General features: G+C 45.6%; 1 protein-coding gene across 1 annotated transcript; it reads left to right on the top strand.

Annotated features, from left to right (window-relative positions):
* The first annotated feature begins 1033 nt into the window (after nucleotides 1-1033).
* LOC119278248 (gallate 1-beta-glucosyltransferase-like) lies at nucleotides 1034-2772 on the top strand. Its single transcript, XM_037559606.1, has one exon. It carries the CDS (start codon nucleotides 1139-1141, stop codon nucleotides 2573-2575), a length of 1437 nt encoding a protein of 478 aa, XP_037415503.1. The 5' UTR covers nucleotides 1034-1138; the 3' UTR covers nucleotides 2576-2772.
* The last annotated feature ends 8230 nt before the right edge of the window (nucleotides 2773-11002 follow it).

Here is an 11002-nt window from a genome sequence, read left to right as displayed (position 1 = left end):
TGCATATCTTCCTATCCAAATTATGCTGAGCATCGAAGTGAATCCTAACATCCCAAACAGCATCATCCAAACTACAATGGACATCAAAATTTCAGTAAACCTAACCCTAGCCCGAATCATGGCACAAATGAGAGAGTAGAGAGGGAGAGGAAAAAGCACTTACAGTAGGCCACCCAATCCATGGCTCCAGTGATGGCTCGTGGTAGGGTTGGCCACCCAGATCTCAGCCAGCCGCAGTCGCTGCTCCATGGACAACGGCACCTCCATGCCCTCGTCGTCGTCGCTGTAGTAAACTGACGAACTGGACTCCTCGCCGTTGACTTCGATTCCTCTGTGCGCATCGCTCGCGAGTCCGGGGAGGTCTCCGTACCCGCCCACAATGCCACCGCTGCTCCGGCCACCGCCAGAGCCGCCGCCGCCACAGCCGCCGGCGCCGCCACCCGGACTAGCCATCGCGAGGATAGGGAGAGGGAGAGGGAGAGGAGAGAACTGCTAGGGTTCGACCGAGACAAGACCGACCGAGCCGGGTCCGTCCTAGCCACCCGAGCGACGCACCAGTTCGGCGGCTTGTCAACTGACTGGTGGGGCCGGGTTGTCAGATACAGCGTCAATACAGAGTTATACGCGGCTTAGCCCGTATTGCAACGACTAGCCTCAAACGTGGTACTGATTTGCCAAAAAACTGAATAGTGGTACTGATCTGTTACAACTGCCCCAAGTGTGATACTTCCCTGCAATTAACTCCCCACCGTACTGCTTGAACAGTGTCGTCTTGCGCCAAAGTATCATCCAGCTAGCCCGTCTGCAGCACTGCGTGCCATCGGCGTGGTCAGGCTTGTCCTTTTTGTTAACACAGTACAAACATATATACACCCATTTATAAATACGTACACATATTCTATTTTTATGAGCATCTTCCAGATATTGAGTTGATATCATGTTTAGATTGACAAAGCTAAGGTGGTCAGGCTTGTCGTATTGAGACAGCCAGTCGTTCGTACCCCATGTGTCACGCAACGTTGATCGCGCTGCCGTCCCTAATAAAAGAGTACCCGGTCCACATCTGATTACCAGTGGACTTTAGCCAGCTCCTCACAGGATCAAGCAAGAAGAGAAGACGACATCTCGATCACAGGCCATGGCCATGGGTGAGGAGGCCGCGGCCACGGTCACGGCGGCGGCGACCTTGTCTGCGGCCCACTTGCTCATCATATGCAACCCGTCGCAGGGCAACGTCAACCCCATGCTGCGCCTGGGCAAGCGCCTCGCGGCCAAGGGTCTCTTGATCACCTTCTCATCGACCTCCGATGTTGGAGCGAAGATCACAGCCTCCTCCAGGGTGGAAGATGGCGGCGACGGCGTGTCGCTCGGCCTTGGCCGCATCCGGTTCGAGTTCCTAGACGACCATTTCGACGGGAAGGAGGAGCTGAAGTTCAACGACCTGATGACGCACCTGGAGACGGCCGGGCCGCCGGCGTTCGCGAAGCTGCTGAGGCGCCAGGAGGAGGCGGGACGGCCTGTCGCGTGCGTCGTCGTGAACCCGTTCATCCCGTGGGCGATGGACGTCGCCGAAGCCGCCGGCATCCCCTATGCGGTGCTCTGGGTGCAGTCCTGCGCGGTATTCTCGCTCTACTACCACCACGTGCACGGGCTCTTGGACCTCCCGGCCGAGGACGACCTCGACGCTCGAGTCAAGCTCCCGGGACTCCCGGCGCTGTCTGTCACCGACGTGCCGTCGTTCCTGTTGCCGTCGAACCCCTACTGCTACAAGCTCTTCACCGAGGCGATACTGAGGCAGTTCCGCGCCATCCACAAGCCGTCGTGGGTGTTCGTCAACTCCTTCTCCGAGCTGGAGCGCGACGTGGTCAACTCTCTCCAGAGCGTCTCGCCGCGGCCTCCCCTGCTCATCCCCGTCGGTCCACTCGTCGAGCTGGAGGAGGAGGCCGCCGTGCGCGGCGACATGATGAAGCCGGCGGACGAGTGCGTGGGGTGGCTGGACACGCAGGCGCCGCGCTCCGTCGTGTACGCGTCTCTCGGCAGCATGGCGGTGCTGTCCGCCGAGGAGCTGGCCGAGATGGCGCACGGGCTCGCGTCCACCGGCCGCCCCTTCCTGTGGGTAGTTCGGCCGGACAACAGCGCGTTGCTCCCGGAGGGTTACCTGAACTCCGTCGCCGGGCGCGGCATGGTTGTGCCGTGGAGCCCGCAGGACCTCGTGCTCGCGCACCCGTCCACGGCGTGCTACCTCACGCACTGCGGCTGGAACTCTACGCTGGAGACGCTCGCCGCGGGGGTCCCCGTGGCGGCCTTCCCGATGTGGGGCGACCAGTGCACGGACGCTAAGTATCTGGTTGAGGAGCTCAAGATGGGCGTGCGCGTCCGCGCGCCGCTGCGGCGGGACGCCGTGCGCGATGCCTTGGAGAACGTTGTGGCTGGGCCCGACGCCGGCGCGATGCTCGACAACGCCAGGGCGTGGAGCGCGGTGGCGAGGGCGGCCGTGGCGCCCGGCGGGTCGTCGGACCGCCACATACAGGCCTTCGTGGACGAGTTCCTTATTAGTGTTTCAAGTTCAAGATAGTATGGTTTCAGTAGAAATTAAGCCGACGTGTGCTGGTTTTCAATTTCAGTTTCACGAAAATTTTAGTACCAACCGAAATCACAGTGAATTTCAGTTATTTCAGTCTCTATTTCGTCCAAATGACCGAAATATTCACTTGAATTCAGTTACATATTTGAAAAAAAAATCAGTGAATTCCATCAAAATATCTGCAAAAAATGAAAACCACTGCTGCGTTCAGGTGGGGCCAATTACTGTTTTCGTTTTCCTTGGCTACCCCGTTTCGTGGGATGGCACCAGCTAGCGCTTCAGGATAGTGGCGAACGGTAGAATCGGTCACGATTTGCCAAGTCATTGTGTACCAAGGAATAGAAAACAAGAAGAAAAGATACAAATTTACGTCAGTGCGTGCGTCAATCGTGTGCAAGGACGTCATATTCCATGAGTGGGCTTCAGAGTAAACGGTAATAATTCATAATAATTATGTAAGTTGACTGAATTTGTAATTTAGCTAAGTCGATTTTATGAGAAGAACAACAACTGAAGGTGGAAGAAAACTCGAGGAAGAAGAAAGAAGGACAATTGTTGGATCTTAATCTAATGGCTTAGAAAATCGGCTTGCACAAAATTTTTCAGAGACTAACCATGAACAAGTTCAAAAGACAGAAAGCAAATGCAGACGGTCACCCCTAAATAGTTCAGGCTCGCGTCTGCTTAATTTATCGACTTATTCTGCTTAATTTGTCTATGTACAATAGGGCCCCAACGATGCTATTTGCTTGGATAACATGCACGAAATGATGTGACATGAAAATAATAAAATTGATTTGATTCATTCCATAGATATTAAGCTATAACATGTATTTATGATTAATAAACTAGCAAAATATTCATGCGTTGCTACGGGATGAAACAATATTTCAATAGTGCTGGTGTGTGACCGATTGCCCTTGTCAGCGGTGGCCTTGGCTGTGCTGTGATGACATTGGTGGCTAATTATTCTAGGTGTGTGCGAAGCGGTAGAGTCGGCGTACATCAGGCTGGCAATGGGGATTGCCCAGGTGGGTATTGGACTCTCATCCCCGTCCCCGCGACAGCCTTTTCATGCCCGTCCTCATCCCCATACCTGTCTGCGGGGATAAAAATATTCTCATCCCCATCCCCATCATTTTTTATCCAATGAAGAAACCCATACACGCAATCAACAAAAACCAATGATGACTTTTCAGTAGAAAAAATAGCATTTTGGCATAATAAATAATATGATGTGGCTAGGTTGTGGTTTTCTTATGCTTTTTGGCCAAAGGGTGGGAATTACATGGTTGGAAATTTGAGTGGGTAAGGGCAGGAATTACATGGGGTCTACTAATTTTAGAGCCCATCTGTAAGGCCTTCACGGGTAAGGTGGTTAACGGGCACGAGTAATGATATCCCATCCACATCCCTGTGTTGCGCGCTGAGTAAGATATTTGACCCACCAGCTTTCCCGTGGGCATTCAAACTCGCAATCCCCGTCCCCTCATAGAGCAATTACCCACGGAGATGTGAGTAAGGTTAACCATTGCCAGCTTGAGGCGTACATCATTGATGCAGATTCCAACATCTAGGATTTACAACCTCCCAACCATGAGAATTTTCCCTCGAAGAAAGATCAAACGGACGACCTTTCTGCCGGTATCTGCTACTTGTGAGCTGCGTTGGGATTTTCCCGAAGAAGAGAGGATGATGCAGTACGGTAGAGATAAATATTTCTCTCAGTTGTGAAACCAAGGTTATCAATCCAGTAGGAGAACCAAGCGACACTATGTAGTAAACAACACCTGCACACAAACAACAAATATTTGCAACTCAACGCGTAGAGGGGTTGTCAATCCCTCAACGGAATTGAGAAAGATTAAGTTGTATAGGATTTGATAAATAGATCTAACTAAACTACAAAATAAAATAAATAAAAGAAAATTGCAGCAAGGTATTTTTAGGATTTTATATGATAAAAGATAGACCCGGGGGCCATAGTTTTCATTAGAGACTTCTCTTGAGAAAATAACATACGGTGGGTAAACAAATTACTGTTGAGCAATTGATAGAAAATCAAATAATTATGACGATATCCAAGGAAATGATCATACATAGGGGTCACGTCCAAGATTAGTAGACCGAAGCGATTATGCATCTACTACTATTACTCCACACATCGACCGCTATCCAACATGCATCTAGTGTATTAAGTTCATGAAAAAACGGAGTAATGCATTAGGCAAGATGACATGATGTGGACAAGATAAACTCACGTATGAATAAACCCCATCTTGGTACCCTTAATAGCAACGATACATGCGTGCCATGTCTCTTTCTGTCACTGAGATTGAGCATCGCAAGATCGAACCCATCACAAAGCACCTCTTCCCATGGCAAGATAAATCAATCTAGTTTGCCAAACCAAACCAATAAATCAGAGAAGAAATACGAGGCTATATTAATCATGCATAAAAGAGTTCAAACCCAAATAATATTCATGGATAGATCTGATCATAAACTCACAATTCATTGGATCTTTGCAAACAAACCGCAAAAGGGAATTATATCGGATATAACTCCAAGAACATCAAGGAGAACATTGTATTGAAGAGCATCAAGATAGAAGAAGTCATCTAGCTACTAACTATGGACCCGTGGGTCTGTGGTAAACTACTCACGCATCATCAGAGAGGCAAAAAGGTTGATGAAGAACCCCTTTGTGATCGTTTCCCCCTCCGGCGGAGTACCGGAGAAGGCCTTCAGATGGGATCTCTCGAGAACAAAGGCTTGCGACGGTGAAAAAAGTATTTCGTGGACTCCCCCGAGGGTTTTTTGATTTATGGGTTATAGAGGTGGGATTAGGTCAAACGGAGCCTCAGGGGCCCCACCACCCATCAGGGCGTGCCGACCCCCCTGGGCGCGCCCTGGTGGGTGGTGGTCCCATGCTCCCACGTCTGGTCCTCTCCCGAAGCTTCTAGTGTTCCATGTCCATAAAAAAATCTCCAAAAAGTTTCGTGGCATTTGGACTTCGTTTGGTACTGATATTCTGCAAAACCAAAAACAACAACTAGCACTGGGCACTAGGTTAATAAGTTAGTCCCAAAAAATGATATAAAGTTGCTTGTAAATGTATATAAAACATCCAAGATTGATACTTTAATAGCACTAGAGCTAAGCGGTGTTGGAGTAGAGAACGAAGGATCGCCTCGTGGCGTGGAGCAACTTGCGGAAAGAGGGAGGGAGGGCGAAGCCATCGGCACAGAAAAGATGTGTTTCAAGGAGGTATGATACGTCCATTTTGCAACATGTTTTCCTACTGTTATTTATAATCTTTTTATGCATAATAATTCTTTTTAGAGTAATTCTAATGCCTTTCTCTCACAATATGCAAGGTTCACACAAAGAGGGAGAATTCCAGCACCTGGAAATCTGAACCTGAAAAAGCTACATCGGGCTACCTATTCTGCACAGCTCCAAATGAGCTGAAACTTCACGAAGAATTTTTATGGAATAAATAAGAATTATTGGAGCAAATAACTACCAGAGGGGGCCCACCAGGTGGGCACAACCCACTTGGGCGCGCCAGGGAGCCCAGACGTGTCCTGGTGGGTTGTGCCCTCCTCGGCCCACCTCTGGTGCCCCTCTTCTGGTATATAAGTCATTTTGACCTAGAAAAATAAATTAGGAGAGGACTTTTGGAATGAAGCGCCACCGTCTCGAGGCGGAACTTGGGCAGGAGCACTTTTGCCCTCCAGCGGAGCGATTCTGCCGGGGGAACTTACCTCCGTAGGGGGAAAGCATCGTCATCATCATCACCAACAACTATCCCATCTTGGGGTGGGCAATATCCATCAACATCTTCAACAATGCCATTTGCTCTCAAACCCTAGTTCATCTCTTGTGTTTAATATTTGTACCAGAACAATAGATTGGTACTTGTGGGTGACTAGTAGTGTTGATTACATCTTGCAGTTCATTACTATATGGTTTATTTGGTGGAAGATTATATGTTCAGATCCATTATGCTATTTAATACCTCTCTAATCTTGAGCATGATTATCATTTGTAGTAGTTACTTTTGTTCTTGAGGTCACGGGAGAAATCTTGTTGCAAGTAATCATGTGAACTTGATATGTGTTCGATATTTTGATGATATGTATGTTGTGATTCCCTTAGTGGTGTCATGTGAACGTCGACTACATGAAACTTCACCATACTTGGGACTAAGGGAATGCATTGTGGAGTAGTTATTATATGATGGGTTGCGAGAGTGACAGAAGCTTAAACCCTAGTTTATGCGCTATTCCGTAAGGGGCTGATTTGGATCCAAGAGTTTAATGCTATGGTTAGAATTATTCTTAATACTTTTCTCATAGTTGCAAATGCTTTTGAGGGGGTTAATCATAAGTAGGAGGTTTGTTCAAGTAAGAACAACACCTAATCACTGGTCCACCCACATATCAAATTATCAAAGTAGCAAACACAAATAACCAACATGATGGAAGTGACTAGATGAAATTCCCATGTACCCTCAAGAACGCTTTGCTTATCATAAGAGAACGTTTTTGCCTGTCCTTTGCCTCAAAAGGATTGGGCTACCTTGCTACACTTTTGTTACTATTACCGTTACTTGCTCGTTACAAATTATCTTGCTATCAGACTACTCGTTAGTTATAATTTCAATGCTTGCAGACATTACCTTACTAAAAACCGCTTGTCATTTCCTTCTGCTCCTCGTTGGGTTCGACACTCTTACTTATAGAAAGGACTATGATTGACCCCCCTTACTTGTGGGTCATCAAGGCTCTTTTCTGACACCGTTCCAGGGAGTGAAGCGCTCTTAGTAAGTGGAAATCAGTAAGGAAAAATTACCGCTATGTGCTAAAATTTATTGTCACTTGCTACTATGGAAAACAATACTTTGAGGGATTTGTTCGGGGTATCTTCACCTCGACCGGAACCACAATTAGTTACCCCTCAACCTACTTCACCTACTGAAAATATTGGTTCTGAAATTCCTTCGGGTATGATAGAACAACTGCTAGCTAATCCTTATGCAGGAGATGGAACCGAACAACCTGATATGCACTTGATATATGTGGATGAAATTTGTGGATTGTTTAAGCTTGCAGGTTTACCCAGAGATGAAGCTAAGAAGAAGGTTTTCCCTTTATCTTTGAAGGGAAAAGTATTGGCATGCTATAGGCTATGCGATGATATTGGATCTTGGAATTGGAATTGATTGAAATTGGAATTTCACCAAAAAAATTATCCTATGCATCTAGTTCATCATGATCGGAATTATATATATAATTTTTGGCCTCGTGAAGGAGAAAGTATCGCTCTAGCTTGGGGGAGTCTTAAGTCAAATGAGCTCTCAAGAGAAATTATAATTCAGAATTTTATGCTCGGCTTTCTCATGATGATCGATCCATGCTCGATACTTCTTGTATCGGTTCCTTTATGAAGAAGACTATTGACTTCCGGTGGGATCTTTTAGAAAGAATTAAACGCAACTCTGGAGATTGGGAACTTGACGAAGGTAAAAAGTCAGGTATTAAGCTCAGGTATCACTACTAGGGAAAAGGCTAGCAGTAGCGCCGGTTTTAGGTATATCAGTAGCGCGGTGTGGCACGCTACTGATACGGTGCTACAACTAAAGTTTATCAATAGCGTGTGCTTACCCGCGCTCCTGCTATACGTTCTTAGCAGTAGTGCTTTTGTCACACAACACTACTGGTAGTTACTAGTAGCGCGTCGCCCTACCCGCGCTACTACTTTTGTTGGGTATTTCTTTTTCGTTTTATTTTGTATCCATACGCCATTATACAAGTTTTCATACAGTAGCAATTTAGAGATTGTTTTTCCATCAGAATGAGTTACTACATCATTGGGTGAAAGAACCATGGATTAGTTTCAAGTGCATAGATCCAAAGTGACCATTGGTCACTTTGGATCCATCCACTTGAAACTAAACCGCGGTTCTTTCACCCAATGTCATAATAACTCATCATCATCATCATCATATCATTAACAACTTATCATCATCATACATCATTGTCATATAACACCTCCTCATGATCATCATTTTTATCAATGAGACATCATACAACAAGTTGGTCAGTAGTCATAATCACAACCCCTCCTCATCATCAACTCTAACACATTGTACCACATAATAACACATTGTACCAAGGACCTACTTCTCTCTCATAGGACCTACTACCTTCTCTTAGGTAAAATAACATAAAACAAGATAGGCCCTGACTCTCCATTACGGAGAAGGGAGATTATCCCGTCTCCAATTCTTGCCTTTCGCACATGTTGCTTCCAAGAACCTCCCTACGATTGTCCATACATTTTTCCATTCTTTGATTATCATGTCCTCACTGGTTTTAGAAATCTGATATGGACAGGTGTGATTCGTAGGATGACCTGGCTGTATGTTCAAAACATCAAGGCGACCATTCTGATACATCAGATGAGGCACACAATCATTGGGGATTTTCTATTGAAAAACATAGTAATAACTTCGCAGTTAGCAATGTAGTTCAGTTTTAGAAGAATTTATGTGAAAGATGCACGGATGTCGTAATACTAAAAAATCTTACCATGGCATCTCCATGGATGTTACCGTAGTTCAACACGTGCACTAGTGGCACATATTGACCATAATGTGGAGGCGTTTAATAATAGACATTGTAATTCTCAAGATCAGTACAAAATGTGACCAGATGATTTTTCTCCTGATAAGTTAACTCAGAGTCATCGGTGTAGTAGGTTCTGTCTACCATCTTCCGCACATTCTTTGAAGAATGAAAATAAGCTATCAATGGAAATAAGCTGCCAACTGTTTTGAAATAAACAATATAAATTACTTAACAACTATGTTTGAGAAACTCACATAGCGTAGAATTGGAAGCGTATCAACAAGGACCCCAAATTGTCTACCTCGATGTCAGTATCACCAAGATCCATGGTGACAAACATACCCTCTTGAAAATCATACATCTTGCAAAGTACTTCCCAATCCGGGCAACCAAAATGGGATACGCTCTCAGAATTGTATAGATTTACCTCAAATCCATACCATGATGGGTCCTTAGGTTAATTTCCTTTGTTTCATTCCTCTCATGATCTTCAAAACCCATCCTCTCCAGGCCATAGCGTCTTGCATGGCATGGGATAAGCTAGTCGAATTGTAAAAGACGAAAATTACATGTTGAAGTAGTAGAAGTCGAGCTTAATTACGAAAAAAACACTTTGCGTCGTAGCATACCGTTTCACAATCGAAGGCCTCCTCGAGCTTAATGCTGAAGCGCCGACCTTCTACCAAGTGAGGCCTGTCACAGAAATCCCGGTTGTCGCCGCACCAGGAGCACTCCCCGGGACTTTCGACCGACGACATTTCCTATGTTCATAATTCAAAGATTAAACTTCTAAAATTCAGTATATGTACTACAAAAACTAAATTATATCATTATTATTCAACACGGGTTGACTATCGGCCCGTCGAGTTTTTTTTTGAAAACTCTCAGCTCACGTGGTGTATATATTTGACCGTTGGTGATGGTTGTTCCTCCCTTCGTCCCCAAGTGCATTAAACCAAAATGTCTAGCACACGGGAACGAAGGAGAAGCGACCCCCATGACAACAGTCGACATTCTTCTTCGTTCTCTCATATATGATGGACACACCCCCTCATTGATTTTTTGACCGTCGGTGATGGTCGTTACTACTCCTTCCCCTAGTGCCTAGCCTAACAAAGGTCTAGCACAAGGAGAGGAAAGAGAAACGATCCCCATGACAACAGTCGGGTTTCTTCCTCTCTCATATATGGTGCAGGCTTTCTCCCTCACTCATTTTTTGATTGTCATGTATGGATCCTCGATAGACTTAAAGTCAACCCGAAATGTCATTAATTATCTTTCTAAAAAATCCAGGCCACTTGATATTTCCTACATATTCTAGCACAAGTTATGCCAAAATTCACGGAAAAATCTGGCATGACCTTTGCTAAAAAAAGGACATATCGAGCGCCCGAAATTTGCCGGAATGGAAATTAATCAACACTCTGGTAAAACATAGGCCACTCGGAGGTCTTACCTGCAAACATGGCCACTTGGGCAAGCACATATCCTATTTGCATTCAAACTTGATGGTCATTGCATTCAAATTTGATGGTTATTGCATTTCAATGGTTGAAAATATGAACAAAAACATTTCAAAATATCTTATAGGACTCATATTGACATGGATATTTGGCTAGTCTCACCTCGAGGTCGGAGGGGGCCTGTGACAGGGATGACGGCGGCGACGACATGGAGATTTGGCTACAAAAACAAAATAGTATTCAAAATAGTGCCCTCCAATTTGAGCATTCAAAATAGGAGTAGTTCTCCAATTTGAGCATTCAATAATCAAAACTAA

This window comes from Triticum dicoccoides, chromosome 3B, assembly GCF_002162155.2.
Source record: "Triticum dicoccoides isolate Atlit2015 ecotype Zavitan chromosome 3B, WEW_v2.0, whole genome shotgun sequence".
Lineage (NCBI taxonomy): Eukaryota > Viridiplantae > Streptophyta > Magnoliopsida > Poales > Poaceae > Triticum > Triticum dicoccoides.
The sequence above is the reverse complement of the archived record's forward strand: the minus strand, read 5'-3'. Positions and strand labels throughout refer to the sequence as shown.